The sequence below is a fragment of the Mirounga leonina genome, unplaced genomic scaffold (genome assembly GCF_011800145.1).
Source record: "Mirounga leonina isolate KUSES-001 unplaced genomic scaffold, KU_Mleo_1.0 Mir_83, whole genome shotgun sequence".
Taxonomy (NCBI): domain Eukaryota; kingdom Metazoa; phylum Chordata; class Mammalia; order Carnivora; family Phocidae; genus Mirounga; species Mirounga leonina.
Genome location: NW_023270826.1, coordinates 537,676 through 558,763, shown reverse-complemented (window position 1 = coordinate 558,763; position 21,088 = coordinate 537,676). Strand labels below are relative to the sequence as shown.

The window sequence follows — 21,088 nt, the reverse complement described above, 5'->3', positions numbered from 1 at the left end:
TTTTTTCAAATTATATTTTGCAGTAAGAAAGGTTAAAAAGAAAAATTAAGAAAAATGGGACATGTGAGACAGTTAATTTTGTCAACTTGGCTAGGTTATGGTATCCAGTTTTTGGTTAAACACCAGTCTTGGCATTGCTGTGATGGTATTTTTTCAGATGTGATTACCATTTACAATCAAGAGACTTTGAGTAAAGCAGATGATACTCTATAATGCATGTGGGTGGGCCTCAACCAATCAGTTGAAGGTTAAGAGAAAAGACTGAGGTCCCCACGGAAGTAAGGAATTCTACCTCCAGATGCCTTTTGACTCAGATTACAACATCAACTCTAAGAACTCCTGCAGATTTCAGACTTGCCAGTTCCCCACAACTGTGTGAGCTAATTCCTTAAAATTAATCTTTTTCTCTTTATGTATGTATATACCTACATCCTATTGATTCTGTTTCTCTGAGAACCCTAATACAACATGATTATATACCGTAACTTCTGAAAATTTCTTTGTATAATAAATCTCATGTTAAAAAAAGAAACAGTACACACAGCATCATATTTAACATTTGTACATAGTTGAAATGTCTCTAGGATAACAAAAACTGCTTTAAAATTTTTATTTAAGGTATAGAGTAATGATAGCCAAGATCATGAAATTAATACTACATTATTCCCACTGCAAAAAAAAGCCCCCCAAAATTAAAACAACAACAACAAAACAACCCAACCCCAACACACACACACACACACACACACACACACACTCAACAGGTAACTAACAAATGATGGCTAAGATCAACCTGAAATACCCCTCAGGTCCACTGGTTACCCAGAATCTGCCTTTTCTTCCTCCCCAGCACTGCATTTCAATTCTAATTGTATGATCAAACCAACAAACTGAGCTCGAGACAAAAAAAAAAAAAAAAAAAAAAAATCACCTAGCCGACAAAGACCAAGGTTGCAAGAAAATGCTTTTCAAGTACAAGTAACGCAAGAAATGACAAGTGAAGTGAAGGAGAGGTTTCAAAGCTTGAAAGACAGTCATCAATACTGACAGATTACTGTAATTCTGGCTGCCAGCATGATCGATTTGGAGAGCATATGACAATCAATATTGTCCTCATTTAGTGAACAACATTAGATTCATAGTTACTGAAGATGTTCCCAGGATAAAATTTAAACTGTATTTAATGATCATAAATAGCACAATTTATGCTGTGGAATCTTGGTGGGTGTACTTTTATTGGGCATAAAATAACTAACACAGCAGCACAATTATCCAAATATAAGTGAGTTTATTATATATTCTTTTATCCCTTTATTTCTCTTATGAGGATTAAAGGTAGTAACTGGTGGTTTTCAAAGCCTACTTCTATTTCAATTTCTGTCATAATTTCTGTTAAGTTCCACTGATCTGTTTTAGAACACATGGTTTTCTTCCTTAATGGGAACTTATCTGGATTTGTCAAAAACATACATTTTAAAATTTAATATACTTCTGAGATATGTATTTATTATTTAAATTTCAAGACATCTATATTTCAATATCTTAAAAACACCTAGTAGTAACTTAGTATATAAGGTTGAATTTAAAAATCAAGTAATCTACCTGTATGAAATCATTTCCCCTGACATTTAGAATTAATATAGAACTTTGTGAATCCTTGTAAAAGATGACTATATATTCATCAGATTAGCAAAGGCTAGGAGCATCTTTATTATATCCTTAAATAGTATGGGGAAATAATTTCCATATAGCTTCTAAATTCAAGCTTCCGAGTCAAGAAAAATTTCTTTGATCTGTCTGATTTTTATATTTTTATTCTGAGTGTTCCAGAAATGGTTCTGCTGATGTAAATTGCTCATATTTGCTGTGTAAATAAAGTGTTCATGTTTACTCTTTCAATCTGAAATTCTCTCTCTTCATTTTAGAAATTTTCTCCAATGTGGTATCTATTAATATCTCAGCAAGATGAACTATTTAAAAACTTCAAGAAACAGGCCTGAAAATCCAATCCAATCAATAAACCTACCAACCAACCAAACATAAAAACTCAATTAGGCAATTCCTTGGTGTTGGGTAGAGTTGTTTTAATATTGACTGTAATCTTTACAGATAACAGAATTAATCACTGCACAAAATAATGTACCCTATTTCATTTACTAAGCACTCCAAATTCATTACCTCATTTAATCTTCACAATAATTCTGAGATGGGTATTATCTTTTTTACAGACAAAGAAAGTGAGGTTTAGAAATTCTGTGACTAGACCAAGATCACAAGGCAGAGCTTGAGTTAAAATCAGTTATTTTCTAACTGCAAATCCAGCCACTATACCTCTAATATAACATGCACATCTGAAATAGTTCTCAAGAGTATGAATTTAGGTGTAGGAAAAAGAAATTAAGCCATAGCCCCAATACTTTTAATTTTGCATTTCTAACTACTTGGTAAGGTGTGTATCTTAAATGTTTGTACCTTGGGTCAGAAATAGTTTGTGCTTGCTCAAAAAATTGAGTTCCTGTTTTATGATACAAGAGGCAAACAGAGTTTTTTACTACAGTCTAATCTCTCTCATCACTTTCCCAAAAGATTTAAGGCATTGTTTCAGTTGTGTCTTAAGTGAAATGGCAGAGGACACTAACCTTAGGATGAACATCAGGATCAGGCAAACTGTAAGGAGGCAAAGGTCAGAAAGAAGACAACCTCAGAGGAGTTGACAATGTGGATAAATTTAGTTTATGGGTAATAATCTGTTTATTCCTTGTAGGATTAGCTACCTTTCTAGAGATGTTCAGGAAATAATAAACCAAATCGTTACATTTCACAACAATGACCACTTCAAATCTGAGCTTTCAACTTAAAAGTAAGTGAAGATATAACCATCACAAATAAGAAATGCTACATAAATGTCATTAAGCTTAATCAATGTGCCATGCCATGATCCACCTATAATTCCATTTCACAGTGTCAGAATACATGAGAAATTACATAGGAATCAGATTGCTTAAGTCAATTTTCATCAAAAGAGAATATATGTGGCAGACTTACAATAAATCCATATTATGTGGAATAGAACATAGGATATTTTAAAAAGCCTTCCCTGTAAAGCTTAACAACTTATTAAGTAAAAGAAAAAGAACTGAAATGTTTTTAATCATATAGAAAAGGTACATGGAAACACAAATTCATTTTAGAAAGGAATATCAGAAAACAATTTAAAATTTAAAACTGTGTACATATTATGTGCCAGGCATTGCTCTAAGGGCTTTATACATATTGAATCATTCAGTTCTCATAACACAATGAGCTAGATGTTATCATTCTCATTTTATAGATATGGAAACTGAGGCTCAGAGAGGTTAAATAATTTGCCCAAGGCTAGATAGCTAAGGAAGTGATGGCCAGTATTTGAGTCCAGAAATCTGGCTCCAGAAGCCATGTTCTTAAACACTCCATATCCTCTCACACTTCCACATCTTTGTTTATCTTGTTCCCTCTGCCTGGAATGCTCTTCTCAATCTCATCCACCCAATTAACTCTTATTCATCATCTTTCAATATTCAATCCTCACATTTCTCGTAAGTGTTTCCTGATACTACTACCCCTTCCAGCTGAGAGGCTGCTTGTCATTATACATCCAGAACACTGTATATAACTCTGTCACAACACATGCACTAAAAACAGTATATTTCCTCAACTAGATTGAGTACTTGATGATGACTATTTTGGTTATTTTTATACATCTATAGTGTCAGAGTACCTAGCAGTACTCTAGAGTATTAGAGTACCCGTAATGGGTCCTAATTAATTAATCAAAAGATGAGTACTGATTAGTAGTATGTAAAAGAAAATATATCACTCAAATATAACTGCTCAAACACTGGGGAGGAAGTCTATCATCTATATATCAATAAACAGAAATTCACCTAACACATAAGAAATACTTACATTGGAAAGCAGACATGTATTAGAGTAGAAACCGTACTGTTAAAAAGGATACAAGTTTTGATACAATGGAATCAGAGATTTCAGAGCACGGCTTGCATTTATAGCTGTTGCTCGAACCATAATGGGTAGGACCTTTCCATTCACAATAGCACCATCAAAAAGTGGACCAAAGAAGGGAACCTGATTGACAAATTACAACATAATTTTATACTCATATTGGAGAAAGATTATAAATAAGATCAAGACATTGCACACAAAAACGTTTCTACTTCCTCTTTAGTTCTTCCTTCAGTAGAAATACTATTCAAATTCAATTATTTTCCATGATTAACACCAGAACAATAAACAAAAAATGCCAAAGGTCTACAGGGTTTCCCATTCAAAAAACTGTGCTTCATTTAACTGACTAAATAATTCATATCCCTGACAGTTTTCAAATTTCTGCAGCCTTAATTGTACACAAAAACCCAACACTGGAAAAAAGTGACGATAATACATCCTTATAGGCAGCAAGTTAGTTCTTCATTATTTTTGTGTGATACCAGCTTTACTACAGAACCTAAAAGACTTTTATTACATGGTTTATTAGAAAAAAAAATCTATGTTTTGGTAATTGTCATTTTTATCAGATGACTGACAGTGTCAAAGTTATTCTGTCTGAATATGGTTGGTACAAAGGACAGCTGAAGGCAAGGATGTGAGCTGTGGATAATACAGTAAATATGTCAAAAAATATGGCTTTGTGGCCATATATTGTCCCTGATGTATATTCTTGATTTTTAAAAAAATTTTTTAAAGATTATTTATTTGAGAGAGAGAGAGCAGAGCCATCAAGAGAGAACACGAGTGGGAGGGAGGAACAGAAGGAGAGGGAGAAGCAGGCTCCCCGCTGAGCAGGGAGCATGACCACAGGGCTTGATCTCAGGACCTGGGATCATGATCTGAGCGGAAAGCAGACGCTCAACCAACTGAGCCACCCAGGTGCCCCTCTTCTTTTTTTTTTTTAAAAAAGAAAAAACCTGGGGAGGAAGGGGACACCGAAAACAAAAGAAAAACCCATTAAAAATGTAAAAACCACTAACAGCTTGCAGGCTGTACAAAAATAGGAAGTGGGCCATAGTTTGCTGACCTCTGGTTTAGATAAACCCTAAAAAAACCTGGCTGTAAGCTTAAATTCACACCTGGGAAACAGTCTAATTCAAGAAATTCTAAAGATTCACGATCAACTGTGAAAAAATAGGTTTCCTATAAATTAAAAAGTATTCAATTAAAAAAATAAGACACCAAAACACTACCACACTTTTTAAATTATTTTGAAAGAAAATACTTCTGCAAGTGTATTTCAACCCTATGGTATAAGAGATCCAACTAGAAGTTGTTTTTTTGTTTTGTTTTGTTTTTTGTTTTTTGACGTTGTAGACCTTTCCTTTATTAAGGAACATGACTAAAATAATCATGTAATCCTTAGTAAGATATGTTAACTAAAAATACAAGAATGATTACTTCTTATTGTGTCTTTTAGGAAACTATAATCATCCTCTTAATAAAAGGTAATCCTTTTGTGAGCTTGTGAGTGCCAACTTCCACTCTGGCACTACCTTAGCCTTTTCCCATTTGAATGTAGTTTCTTGCTATTTTTCCAGTTTTAGCTCCTTCTGAATCAGACTTAGACAATTCACGTAGCTACCAGAGTCTGTGTCTCACTTGCCCCTGTTTTCACAACCTGGTATGCCTAGTCTAATTCTTCTGAAAGAAGAAACTCACAAACCCACATAGAGCTCAAAATATATTATTAAAATGTAACATAAGGAGTTCTTACCTCTGGTTTTTTCATTATCTGAATACTGAACATGTGATTTTTCATTGGATATATTACAATAAGGACATCACCAAATTCTGTAGGAATAATTCCTCTCCTGTAGTCTCTCGTATGCTCTGACCAAACAATGTGTACTTCGTCATTTCCCAAATGTCTCAACTGGAAAACCAAGAAAATAGTTCATAGTGTTTTAGAAAAAAGCATATAGCTCTTCATACAGCTACTGACAATATACTATACTATAAAAAGATTAAAAGGTAAAAAAATAAAAAACTATAAATTTCATTTGATCATTTTCACAACACATGAAACACAAACACTCAAAACATTAGGAGACACTGCAAAAGACCAGAAAATTTTCAGCTGTCAACAATGGGAAGCAGAGAACTTAGATGAAAAAAATTCCCATATAGCCCAAATATTCTTCTTAACTAGCAACTATACTAGTTTTTCCACTACCAAGCCTTTTACAGGACTGTTCAAATGTTTTTAAAAAGTGAGCGATGTAAGATTCTTCTCCCTTTTTTCTGACAATTCTCTCAAAGGGCTAATGAGCAGTAAAGTTGCCTAAAGAAGGCAACAGGAAGAGAAGGAAAAGAAATAGATAATTCATAAATTGGGTAAATAATCTATTAAGTAAGAGAACATTGACTGTATTTGGTTCAATATTTTTCCAGGGTTTCTTTGCCTATGAAACACTGCATATGAAATTCTTCCAAACAGACTTCTTGAAATGTGTTAGACTCTCAAGATGTTGTTTAAATATTTGTGGTGCTTACAAAGGTGCTTCTGGCAATCAGAGAGTTAACATTATGATGATTAAAATTATAAAAAAGCAAAACATCCAAAAGTTGGATTTCTAAGTTATTAGAAAAATGAACTTAATACCCATTAGTCTTGAGTTTTCTTCATAGAGATTATCGTATAATCATGTATTTTAATATAAAATTTGGTTATCTTAGATTAATTGATTCTGTTACTGCAAACACCTGAGTCCATTTTTGGTGCATATCTCACATGAGGTTTTCTACTACTTTCAGATAAATGAACATACTGTATGTGTGACACACTCAAGGTTTAGAAGGTTTGGAAGAGAGAACTAGGTTAAGTGCCATCAATATTTTTTGATGAGCTAACATACAAGCAATTTCTATTTTTGAAATATGCAATCTACTTGGCTTAAAGACCACAGAGCAGGAAAAAAGTTAAATGTGTGATTTCAACAAACAAACAAAAAAGAAGTTAAGTCTAATTAATGAAAGGCTCTCTCTTCTGTTACCCTTAACCCTGGAGTTTTTGTTTTTGTTTTTAAGTAAGCTCTACGCCCGTGAGGCTTGAACTCATTACCCAGAGATCAAGAGTTACACATTATTGAATGAGCCAGCCAGGTACCCCATAACCCTGGAGTTCTTAACCTGGGCTCAAGGAGTCTGTGAATATTTGAAAATTACGTGTAAAATTTTATTTGTGTATTTTTCTGAGGAGAGAGTCTCAAATAGGAGTATGTAACCCCAAAAAGCCAAGAACCAGTGTTCTAATGGTTTTTAAAGTCCCTAACAGCAGTCTATCTAGAAAATCCTAATTACTATGAATGTCATTAAAGTATCTGAAAATACAAGGCAAATCCCTCAACTTTAACTTTTGTATTCCTAAGCAAGAAATGCCCCCTCAGATACTTCGATTGGATTAAAAGACAGTACCCAGGCTAACTCCATAGACCGAAATCTATTATTTAAGAAATATAGTATAAAAATATTTATTTTCTTTTAAGGAGACTTTTAGGCCTAAGTATATTAAATTTTTTTTTTCTTTTTGGAAACCATCATCATACTCTAAATGTATGATGGTAGGCATAACCATCAAAATACTGTTTAAGTTTTAATTCTCATTATTTACACCACACCATACACATGTGTGGACACACACACCCGTTAAATAATATAAATTTAGTACTTGGGCTCTGTGACATTTTTAAAAACCAAACAGATTACACAACTTAGAAAAGCCATGGCTCTATAATTTCATTTTTTAATCAAAATACTTTAAAAATATCCTTCCTATACAGCCATCCCCATGTGTCAGCTTCCCTAATAGGTTTATGTTAACTGAATACAAAAGAAATGTGAAATAAATTTAACCAGGAGGGATGATCCAATCTAATTTTGATACATTAATGTCATATGCTGTACATGTTACAATAGCAGCCAGATCTAATACTAAGCTCCAGGCTATACTAAGATTTCCAAATGGCAGATTGTTCTAAGTGATATCAAGTATAATTGAAGTAATAAACGATAGTAAAAGCTGAGCACACTGTCAGGAAGAATTTAAGTATTTACTTTTTAAAATTAAATGAGTTAGGTTAGGAAAGACAAGACAACTGAAATAATGCAGGTCTCAATTTACAGAAAATTCCTTTTATTTATCTGCTACATTAACCCTTGAACTCTTGCCAAAGCTATCTATAATTTCTAGTGCCCACTTATCTAAAGAAATGAGAGAAAAGGGCAACTAAAGTTTTATCTTATAACCAAAGCTTGTCTTCAAGTATCTACCACAGAGTATTAAAAGTCTGTTATAGAAGTTTAATGGAAAAAAACCATATTTTTACAAAGACAGTGTAATGAAGATATTTGTGGCAAAGAACCAGGCATATAACAAAGTCATTCTAAACATGTTCAAGCATTCTGAGGGGAAAGCTTCAAGAACATTCTTATCATTTTTTAAAGAGTTGTTGTCCTGATTAGGCATATTTTTGTATCTTTAGGTCTTTAAAACCTGCAACATAATAAACACAAATTGAGAAATTGCTAATCATTGCTATGTACATCTTGTGAATTTTTGGAAGATTACTGAATGAATTTTGAGTATTAACAGTTAATAGAAATTTCAGAAGTACGTTTGACATATTTAACACAAATGCTTTATACAATATTTTATGTTTATTCCTTATCTCTTATGGACGTACAAGAAGATTGTGTCCTGTGTATACTCTCCAGGTTTTCTATACTCTGAGAACTCTTAAAGAGTTCCTACCTACATGTTTTTTTACCCAGATACCAATCACTTCTGAAATAGAGTACAAGACTTAAGTACATGGGATGAATCTGTTAAACTGATTGGTGACCAAATGATTCTTCCAAATTCACTTCAAATGCTGTTGAAATAATTTTATTTCAGGGTATATAATATAGGCGGCAGATTATCATTATCAATTCAGGAAGATAAAAGTACTTAATGAAATTTAACATGTGTAAAATTGATGTCCTCAATACATTATAGAATATCAGCATTGGAAGAGACCCTAAAGCTCTGATTTCCTACCCAATACAGAACTCCCACTGCAATATCCTTGGACAAGTAATCCTGCCTCTGTCTGAATACTTCTAGGGTTGGGAACTTTATACCTTCATTAGTCGGCCAATTCATTTTGAAAGAGCTACAATCATTAGAACATTCTTTATACTGAGCTAAAATTTGCTTCCTGAAGCTAGTTCTTCTAAAATGAGCCTTACCAAATAAATCCAGTCTATATTCTATATATTATCTTTCCAGATATTTGAAGATTGGCCTAACATATATCTCAACTTTTCTTTTCCATGTTAAATGTGTCCTTAGAGTTCCTCCTCTTTTAGCTTACAAATCTATTCATTATCTTGGATTATTACCTCAGTTTACTGATGTTTCTATTAAATTGTGATGTCTGGAATTGAACACATTATTAATATATGCTCTGACTAATACAATCAGCTCATAGTGGGACCACTTCCTTTGTTCTGTTAACTAAACTATTTTCTGCATTTTTGCAAAATTGGCTCAAATGGAAGTTGTAGTCAATTCAAACCCTTAAGTCTTGTTCTTACAAAGTTCTAAGCAGGTAAAACTGCTAGATCTAAAGGGAGAATTTCATATTTATTCTTATCAAATTTTACCTTGCCAGGTTCAGATTATCCTTAAGCCTATCAAAGTCTTTTTTTGCCTGATTCTGCTATTCAATGTGTTGGCTCTCTCTTACCCAGATTTGGGTTATCCTTAAATTCAATTTCTTGTGTCTTCATTTAGATTTTAGATAAAAATGTCAAGTGGGACAAGTCTGGGTAACAGCCTTATAGCAAGTCATTATAAATGTTCCTCTGGGTTAAAATAATATCCAACATTTATTAAATTCTTACTATTCTAAGTGCTTTGGCATAATTTAGTTTTAACAACATGCTACAAAGTATAATTATTATTACCCCTATTTTTACAGGTGAGGAATTGAAACTTAAAAAGATAAATTAACATGCCTAATGTCACATGACTAGTAAGTGGCAGAGTCAGAACTGAAACCAAGGCAGTCTAATTCCAGAAACCATACTTTAACCACCTCCCTATATGCCTTTCATTAAATAATTTATGTCTCTAGATGTGATTATACAACCAGTCATGAATATACTTACTGAACTATTATTAAGACCACATTTCTTCAACTTGTTCACAACAAACAACTTAGTTAAATGCTTTATACTGTCAATGGCCTTCCCTGATCTAGTAATCCTACTAAAACAAATTAAGTTACTTTGATGTGATCTGTTATGGTGAACTCATGGTGGCTCCTAGTGATCACTACTTCATTACCTAAGTGCTCACAAACCATCTGTTTAATAATCCTGTTTTGTCAGGCATGGACATGGAGCTCATGAATGTTAATTTTTGTAGTTAGTGGACTATTCCATGTCCTTTTATGAAAATCAGATGTTTGCCTATCTTAAGACAACAAAATGTTTTCATTTTCCATGATTATCAGAGATTACATTCAATTCTGGATTTCCTCAATGCCATGAAATTTCATCTGGAGCTGGAGACTAGATTTCATGTAAAGTAACTATATCATCTTTCACAAAATCAGCTTACCCTCTGACTTCCCCATTTCTATTAAAAGTCCCTAACAATTATTATAATCACTCAGGGTCAAAATCTGAAAGTCTCCAATTTCTGTTTTCCTTACTGTATGTCTAACAAGCTCTTCATTTTTTTTTTAAACATTAGATTCCTTTTTTGTACTTTCTTTCCTATTTCATCTACTGTTGTCCTAGGTCATATGTTAAGTCATCCTACATACCTGAACTAGTTCATGAGTTCTTAAAAAGCTTCTCCCCTGCCATCCACTTTTCTTCAGACATTAGCAAATACTGAGAGCTGACTAAATGCATTGTGCTGGCTAGCACAGATACAATGGTGAAAAAACAAAAAACAAAACAGACATAGTCTCTGTTTTCACAAAACTTCAAGTCCAGTGAAGGAGATAGAGTAAAAGAATAATTGAATAATTAGTGATACAGATAATCCTCTAACTATACTTCTCTGAATGCAAATAACAAAGAAAACTGATCTATAATGGTACCTGAAGAACACACAGAAGTTAATTAGGTTAGGCAGTTTGGGAGATAGTTGTATACATGTAGAAATTTAAACTGATTAATACTGCCTCAAGCCCTCATTCTTTCCCTAATCTTCCAGACACCCACACAAAGCAAAATAGACACCATCAAATACTCCTCAATCATGTTAAAAACCATACTTTCATACATTTTAGGATCATATATATTTTCATATGTTTACTTGCTGTCTGCATCATTCATTTTTAGTAATTAAGAAAAGCTTCTTAAAACAACAGGCATGATGTCTAGTATACAATTACCTTAGCAGAGTGGGCACTCAATACATACTGCTGAGTATTAAAAAGACAGTCCTGAAAATGCTTTATTGAAATGTGTGACTTCTGTGTTGAAGATGTGTTTGAAAAGACCACAGCTTGAAAACTGGTTTTTGAAATGTCTCAATAACCAACTGAAAAAAGGAAAATCCCTACTGGATTTGACTTCTAGTATAACCAGAACCTTGGTGTAAAATTTTCCTTTGAAACATTTTCCATCACGGGGCACCTGGGTGGTTCAGTCGTTAAGCGTCTGCCTTCGGCTCAGGTCATGATCCCAGGGTCCTGGGATCAAGCCCCGCATCAGGCACCCTGCTCCGTGGGAAGCCTGCTTCTCCCTCTCCCACTCCCCCTGCTTGTGTTCCCTCTCTTGCTGTGTCTTTCTCTGTCAAATAAATAAATAAAATCTTTAAAAATAAATAAATAAAAAATAAAATATTTTCCATTACAGAAACTCAAGAAAACAAAGCTATTATATTTGGAAATTGCCGGAATCTGAAGTTTCAGAGAAGGAGAAGCAACAGTTGTTAGACATGTCGGGTGACTTCTTTTTTGGTTACATTTGGACAAACACAAACTTCATAGTTTTCGGAAGGACACCGGAGGGTGTTTGAGTCTATATGCCTGTTGTGTTGAAGAAATGGAGAAACACAGATGGGAAAGAAAAAGGATGACAGGAGAAAGAGGAGAGACTTGAGAAAGGGCTCAGAGAAAGAAGAACTGGAACAAGGCATGATCAGGTTAAGTCTAGTTATAGTATCACAATACTTACCTAGGTAAATTTTTTGTCATTACATAGTGCACAGCATAAAAAACAGAATTACTTGCAATTATGGCATTTATTTAAAGATTCCACTTTGATGGTGACAGGAGGCGTAAGTGCTATAAAGAGAATAAAACAGGGTAATGCGATAGTGTTACTGGGTGAAGGGGACTTCTTTAGCTAGGATAGTTTGGAAAGGTCTCTCTGAGAAACTGTCATGTGAATCTGAGAATAGAACAATAAGAATAAGAAAGCCTGGCGGTGTGGAGAAAGAGCATTTCAAATGGAAAGAACAGTTAAGTGCATACCCTCTGAGATGGGAATGAGCCTGACATGTTGGCAGGTCCATGAGGCCTGATTGCGCTAAATGAAAAGGAAAGTGACAGGAGATGTGATCAGAGAGGTAGGCAGGCAGGTGGCCAGATCATGGGGCATTGAAGGCCATAGTGAAGAATTAGAACTTTATTCTACATGCAGTAAGAAGCCACTGCTATCACATCCAAATTATACCATTCGCAGTGGTGAGATAAATTTACTCTGAACCATTTATATTTCCTGGTTTCTCTATCCTCTATTCTTGTCATAAAAAGCATATTTACAGAAATTGGGGTTAAGGGTAGAGTCTAGGATAGTAAAATAGAATTATGTTATGTAAGACTGTTTTTTTGGGATTAAAACCATGAGTATAATTCCATACCATTGACTATTATACTAACTATACTTTAACTAAAATAATGAAAATTTTATTATTATTTCTTAAATTTGTTTTTGAATTCATTTTCCAGACTATATTTAGCATAAAAGTTCTTTGGAAAGTAAAGTACATTTCAATTTTATTTCTAGACAAAACAAAGGAAAATAGATTTAAAATTATAATCAGGCCATCAGGTCAATAAAGCTGATTTATTTGGGAAACTATCATGACCAAATTCCAAAACAGAAAATGAGGTGTTGTCCATTACACTAACAATATTTCAGAGGAAACTGAGTTAAGCACATCTTTCCCCTCTTTTGGGGGGTGCAGGAAATGACAGACTGGAGACTCCAACTAAGTAAATTACAATGATCTCAACTTGATCTTCGTGAAACTTCTAACAGGGTGATTCAGTTACTTATGAAGCAGAATATCACCAAGTGGCCAGAATAAGGAGACCAAGGAAATGAGACAAACTCCTGTGAACACTTTATACCAATGCTTACAGTACTTTTGATATTTAAGAGTAAACAGAATAAATTCAGTTAAGTGATTTTTTCCATCAGTCTTCCTCAGAGATAATTTATAGAATAGATAGCTTTGTCTAGGGTTACATGAGGATTTTTGATATGATAGGATATTTCCAAGAGAGTACTTTGTTCAACTGAATATTTGATTCAGTTGAACATTCTGCTGCTTAAAAATTCTGCTGCTACTGTCTTGAGCCTTGAAAATAGAGTACTGCTTCTATTCAGAAGAAATAAAACACTACACTTAAACTTAAGTTCAAGGATATTTACCTCTCATTCTGAGAAAATAAAATGCTTAAAAATGTCTACAAAATCACCATATGATATTTTAAATAGAAATTGAGAACTAAAATTAGTTTCTATAAAATAGATATAAATGATTTTCTCCTTTCAAGTTTAAAACAAAGAACCAGAGTCATAAATAATTCTAGCTTGCCAGAGGCACGGCTATTTCTTTATACTGACTGTCGACTACCTAATTTAATTAGAGGTATTAAACTCCATGCTGAGGTCAACGAGCCTTACTTCCTCCAATATTACACTTCAACCAGTGCTCATTAATGTGTCTACTGAATGGATTAACACACCTAAAGATATATCTACAGAGGAAAGGGGGACAACCTAATGATATCCAATTGTTCATTTGTAATAGGACACATGTTCTAGGCCTCAACTTATTACCACTAATGTGGAATCTATTAAATTCAGGAGGAAAAAATACCAATGCAGAAAGTGATTTTTTATTAAGGAGAACTGGTATAAGACAACTGGTTTCCATGATTAAGTTTAAATATTTAACCTTTTATTAAAAAGAAACTGATACTATAATAGAGCTAAAATATAAGCCTGTTAGAAAAATCTTACATACTAGGATTCTGAAGAGGAGATTAAGGGGAAAGATTCATACTGAATTGGGAAGAAAACTCAGTATATAGAGAAAAAGAAATGTTAAGATGTTCTTTTATTTCTATAAAAAAGGAGGTTTAGAATAGTTATAGTGAATTATGAGACCAGGTATAATTTTCCTTTCTACTGAATTAAGTGAAATGTTGCCTCAATTTAGTCGTAACCTGATACAGTTTTTATATAAACTGATTTAAATTACCTGAGAAGATAAGAGAACTATACCCTTCCAAAATGATGTTGCTTTATTACATATTGTTTGTAATTTTGATGATATGGTAGATGCTATACATGTGAAAGCAGTGACACTGCAACATTTTCTCACTAAAACAAACACTTTAAATTGCTTTAAGTAAAAAAGCATATCTAATTAGGGTAATTTTCTTCAATAAAGCAGGCATTAAAAAGAAAACCCAACAGGTATAATTATTATAACAACTGAAATAATATACATGCTTGCATTATAAAATTGTAAAAAATTACAAACATATGCTTACATTTTAAAAAGTCCCAATACTTCTGGCATCTCAATAATTAAACAACTGAATATTATGCCATGTAACTGCCTGTGTCCTTTCTCCTTACTAAATAATTGGAAAAAATACTAGTACTTTTCCAGTTGGTAAATCACCAAATAATCTTAAATTTAGAATTAGATAGCTTAAAAAAAAAAGTCAAAGCTTTTCCTAGGGTGTGATGTCACCAAAATGGTGGCCCAGGAAAGGTCCAAGCTCTTGTTCCTCCATTAAAACACTGAAAAAAACATGATCTTATATACAGAAACCTCTGATTCCACAAAAACACTTAGAGCTAATACACGGATTCAGCAGAGTTGCATGATACAAAATCAACACTTGAAAATCAGTTGCATTTCTATATACTAACAATGAACAAATCAAAAAGGAGACAAAAATAATTCCATTTATAATTGCATTAAAAAGAATAAAACACTTAATGGAGAAGTTTAACTGAGGAGGAAAAAGACTTGTGTACTGAAAACTACAAAACACTGCTGAAAGAATTTTAAAGACTACAGGAGTGAATGGAAAGATATCCCATGTTCATGGAATGGAAAAACTTAATATTGTTAAGATGATGATATTACCCAAAGTGATCCAAAAATTCAATGCAATCTCTATCAAAATCCCAACAAGGTTCTTTGCATAGAAATAGAAAAAGCCATCCTAAAATTCATCTGAAATCTCAAGAGAACTTGAATAGTAAAAATGATACTGGGGAAAAAAAAAAAAACAACAAAAAACAGAACAAAGTTGTAGGACTCATATTACTTAATTTCAAACTTACTACAAAGCTACAGTAATTAAAGCATTTAATTAAAGCAAAAACCCCCTTAGACATTTAGACCAAAGAAAAATAATACAGAGCCCAGAAAAAAACTCTTGCATAGAAAGCCAACTAATTTTTGACAAGAGTGCCAAGATCATTCAATGAGAAAAAGTGGTCTTTTTAACAAATAGTGATTGGAAAACTAGATAATCACATGCAAAAGAATGAAGTTAGACCTTTATCTCACAATATATATAAAAATTAACTGAAAATGCATTCAAAAATTAAATGTAAAATTTAAAACTGTAAAAATCTTAGAGGAAAACATACAGGAAAATCTTTATAACATTAGAATTGACAGTGATTTATTGAACTGACACCAAAAGCAGAGGCAACAAAATAAAAAAACTGATAAACTGGACTCCATCAAAATTAAAACTTTTGTGCATCAAAAGACACTACTAAGAGTGAAGACAAGCCACAAAATGGGAGAAAATATTTGCAAGTCATATATCAGATAAGGGATTAACATCTAGAAGAACTTTTATAATTCAACAATAAAGATGTAAACAACTTAATTAAAAAATAAGTTAAAGACTGAATAGACATTTCTCCAAAGAAGGTATACAAATGCCAATAAGCAATGGAAAGATGCACATCACTAGTCATTAGGGAAATGCAAATCAAACCACAATAAAATACCACTATGCATCTATTAGGATAGCTACATTTGTTTTTAATGGAAAATAACAAGTGTTGGTGAGGGTATACAAAAATTGGAACTCTTGTGTATTGCTGGTAGAAATGTAAAAATGGCACAGTCATTGGGGAAAACAGTTCCTCAGAAAGCTAAACACACAATCTCCATATTACCCAGGATTTCACTCATAGGTATTTATCTAAAAGAACTGAAAACAGGGATTCAAACAAATACTTACACAACAATGTTCATTGCAGCATTATTTGCAATAGCCAGAAAGTAGAAACAACACAGTGTCTACCAGATGAATAAACAAAATATGGTATATACATATAATGGGATATTATTCAACCACAGAAAGGAGTGAAATTTTGACACCTGATACAACATGGATGAACCCTGAAAACATTATGTTAAGTGAAATAAGACAGACACAAAAGGACAAATACTGTTGATTCCACTTATATGACATACCTAGTACTGGCAAATTCACGGAGACAGGAAGTATATTAGAGGTTACCAATGGCTGGCGGGGGGGAATGGAGAGTTATTATTAATGGGTAGAGTCTGTGTTTGGGAAATAAAGTTCTGGGATTTCCAGTTTCCAGTCTGGAACCTAAGAAGCTTAGAAGTTGCCACTCTGTCCTAATAAGTAAAAAGCTAAACAAATTGAAAAATGAAATACTCTTCTTGGGTCAGAGATATGAGGTCACAGGCTAAACTGCTGCCCCCCAGATTGGACAGGCAGGCAAAAATGGAGGATGACAATGAAGCAGAAACCTCTGTAGGAACTTGTAGCAAGGTAGGAAAATGTATATTGTAATTGAAAATTCCTGGAGATGCAGTGTGGACAGGTCTGAGACGCTGAGGAGTTAGAAATGGCAGGGATGATAGAATTACAACTATGATTAACATGCTAAGGGTTCTAATGGAAAGAGTAGACAACATGCAAGTACACATGGATAATGTAAGCAGAAGATGGAAATTCTCACAAAGAATCAAAAAGAAATGCTAGAGATACAAAACAACATAACTGAAATGAAGAATGCCTTTTATGATCTCACTAGTAAACCAGACATGGCTAAGGAAAGAATCTCTGAGCCTGATGATATAACATCATAAACTTCTAAAACTTGAGATGCAATGAGAAAAAAGACTGGAAAAAACAGAATATCCTAGAACTATGGTACAACCACAAAAACTAACATACATAAAAGGAGAAGAAAGAGAGACAGGAACAGAAGCAATATTTGAAGCAATACTGCTTGAGAATTGCCCCCAATTAATGTCAGATACCAAACCACAGATCCAAGAAGCTCAGATAACACTAAGCAGGACATATGCCCAAAAAACCACATTTAGGCAAATCATCAAACTTCATAAAATTACAGATAAAGAAAAAATCTTGAGAGAAGCCAGAGGAAAAACTACATTTTATTTATAGAGAACCAAAGAAAAGAACAACATTTGACTTCTCCCCTGAAACCATGCAAGCAAGAAGAGAGCAGAATGAAATATTTAAAGTGTTGGGAGGAAAAACTACCAACACTTAGAATTCTGTATTCTGTAAAATTATCCTTCAAAAGTAAAGGATAATAAAGGCTTTCTCAAACAAAAATTGAGGGAATTAGTTGCCAGTAAACCTACCTTACAAGAAATTTAAAAGAAGTTCTTCAGAGAAAAGGAAAATGATACAGGTTAGAAATTCAGATCTACATAAAGAAAATAAAAGCACCAAATAATCAAAACTGAAGGGGGAAAATTTTTTATTTTTCTTATTCTTAATTGATCACACAGGTCACAGTTTGTTCAAAGTAATAGCAGCAATAATGCATGTGATTATGTATGGTTAGGTATATATATATATATATATGCTTATCTGTAAGTAAAATGAATGATAGCAATGATACAGGAATAGGAGGGAAAGATTAAATATACTGTGTTATTTATAAGGTACTTGCAGTATCCATGAAGCAGCCTAGTATTATTTGAAAGTGGACTTGGATTAGCTCTAAATGTATAGTACAAACTCCAGGGCTGTGATTACAAAAAGTTAAAAAAGAAAAGTAGTGTAATTGATATGCTAAGAAAGGAGAAAAAAATGGAATCATATAAAATGCTCAATTAAAACCACAGAAGGCAGAACAAGTGTGGAATTCAGAAATAGGAACAAAGAACAGGGTAATAAATAGAAAAAAGTAACATATGCGGTAAATATTAATCCAGCTATATCAATGATTACTTTAAATATCAATGGTCTAACTACACATTAAAGACAAAGATTGTCAGAGTGGATCAAAAAAATAAGACCCACCTATATGTTGCTACAAGAAACCCACTTAAAATATTAAGACACATATAAATTAAAAGTAAAGGGGGGACGCCTGGGTGGCTCAGTCTGTTAAGCATCTGCCTTTGGCTCAGGTCATGATCCCAGGGTCCTGGGATCGAGTCCCGCATCGGGCTCCCTGCTCCGCAGGGATCCTGCTTCTCCCTCTGCCTCTGTCTCTCTCTCTCTCATGAATAAATAAATAAAATCTTAAAAAAAAAAAATTAAAAGTAAAGGGATGGAGAAAGATACCATGATAACACCAATAAAAAGAAAAGTGGGAGTACCTGTATTAATTTCAGACAGAGGAGACTTCAGGGCAAGGAAAGTTAAAGAGAGGCATTACCTAATGATATAGAGGTTGGTACTCCAAGAAGACATAACCAATCCTTAATGTGTATGCACCTAACAACAGAGTGTCAAAATTTGTGAAGCAAAAACTGATAGAACTGCAAGTAGAAGGATCCACAATTATAGCGGGAAACTTTAATACTCCTCTCTCAGAAATGGAGAGATCCAGCAGGCAGAAAATTGGTAAGGATATAGTTGAACTCAACAGCTCCATCAATCAACTGGATATAATTGACATTTATAGACTACTTCCTCCAACAATAGCAGATTACACATTCTTCCCAGATTCACATGGAACATCCACTAGATAGACTACATTTGGGCCATAAAGAACATCTTAAAAAATTTAAAAGAATAGAGATCACACAATGTCTGTTTTCAGACCACAATGGAATTAAACTAGAAATCAACAACATAAAGATAGCTGGAAAACCCCAAAATACTTGGAGATTAAACAATATACTTCTAAATAACACATGGATCAAAGAATTCTCAAGAGAAAATAAAAAAGATTTTGAACTGGGGCACCTGGGTGGCTCAGTAGTTAAGCGTCTGCCTTCGGCTAAGGTCATGGTCCTAGGGTCCTGGGATCGAGCCCCCCATCCAGCTCCCTGCTTGGCGGGAAACCTGCTTCTCCCTCTCCCACTCCTCCTGCTTATGATCCCTCTCTCACTGTGACTCTCTCTGTCAAATAAATAAAATCTTAAAGAAAAACTATTTTGAACTAAAGGAAAATGTTCTGGAAATAGATACCTGTGATAGTTGTATATTATAAACGTTTATGCCAATGCACATTTAAAAATGGTTAAGATAGGACTTCTGAGAAGATGGTAGAGTCACAGTATCCTTACCTCATCCCACAGACACACTGAGATAACAGCCACATCAGTGAAACTAACTCTGAAAATGACTCATGACTTGAAGACTGGGAGAACAGACTTTCCACAGTTAATAGTGCAGAAGAAACCACGTCAAAAAGGGTAGAAGGAGCAGAAATATGGCTGGAAACTCCCCCTTCCAGCATTCTCCCCACTCTACATGAGACTAATCATAAATGAGAGGGACACTATATAAGCATGAAGAAGAGCAAGAGGATCAGACCCCACCCCAGGCACCCCAGGCACAGGGAACCCCATAACACTTTGACTTTTAAAGCCAATGGGCCTTACCTTTGAGAGTTTTTACAATCAACAGGATTTAACTCTGGATACTTTAAAACTGAGTTCCCACCCTTAAAAAGCCAGTGTAACAAATAACCCAGGAGAGACACAGCATGGAAGCAGCAGTTTGAAAAGAAACTGGGGTATGAGAAGTGGATTTATTTGCTAATCTCAAAACGTGCATTGGAGGGGCAGGAATCTTTAGGAGAATTCTCCAAGAACAAAAGTGCTGCCTGGCAGACCATTCCTCTCCTGCTTCCCTCGCAGCCTAGAAAGCCAGATATCTGTGGGAAGCAGAACATACTCCATCTATGTTGTTAGCATCATGGTCCCTACCCCATCCAACCTCCCCTACTCCACATATATCTCTCCAAAGCAGTTCCTGTCCTAAAAACCCTGCAGAAACCTGCACCACTCCAGAGTGACTTGTGCCCTGGGGACAGGAGAAGATAACCACACACACCAGTGTGCTTACAATTCCAGCAGCTGAGTCTTATAGCTGGCACTGCAAAGAGAGTGCCCTGCTGATAAGTGTCCCTGCAGCCCCAGTGGGGGCAGGGATCTGGTCTAACTGCTGGCCCCACTCACCAATGAAAACTTCTAAGGGCAGAAGAAGAAGAGAGCCCTGCAGTGCTTGGGCTGAGGGCAGTTATCTGGTCTGACTGCTGACACCACCCAACTCTAAGCCTGTGGTGGCCCCAGAGAGGCCCCATAACAGCACAGGGACCAAACCCCTGCCCAGTGTGCTCACAATAGGCAAAGTGGGCCACTGTAGTTGACTGGACTGAATGCAAATGCAGCTCAGCCACAACAGTAGGGAACACACAGCCCACAGAGAAGATAATGCTGAAATGCCTGGTTCTAGTAAGCAGGGGACATTGTGCTACAGGACACCACATGACCTCTTCTTCA

The 21,088-nt window shown here is 34.4% G+C and overlaps 1 protein-coding gene across 6 annotated transcripts in view; it reads right to left on the bottom strand.

Annotated features, from left to right (window-relative positions):
* LOC118002836 (ral GTPase-activating protein subunit alpha-1) overlaps nucleotides 1-21,088 on the bottom strand; it is a 252,275-nt gene that overhangs the window by 25,257 nt on the left and 205,930 nt on the right. For all 6 annotated transcript variants that reach the window (XM_034993443.1, XM_034993440.1, XM_034993439.1 and 3 more), the window contains 2 exons: nucleotides 5,765-5,923; nucleotides 3,998-4,125 (listed from right to left, as the gene is read on the bottom strand). In XM_034993443.1, coding sequence (XP_034849334.1) covers nucleotides 3,998-4,125; nucleotides 5,765-5,923 — 287 coding nt within the window. The remainder of the gene's footprint in view (nucleotides 1-3,997; nucleotides 4,126-5,764; nucleotides 5,924-21,088) is intronic.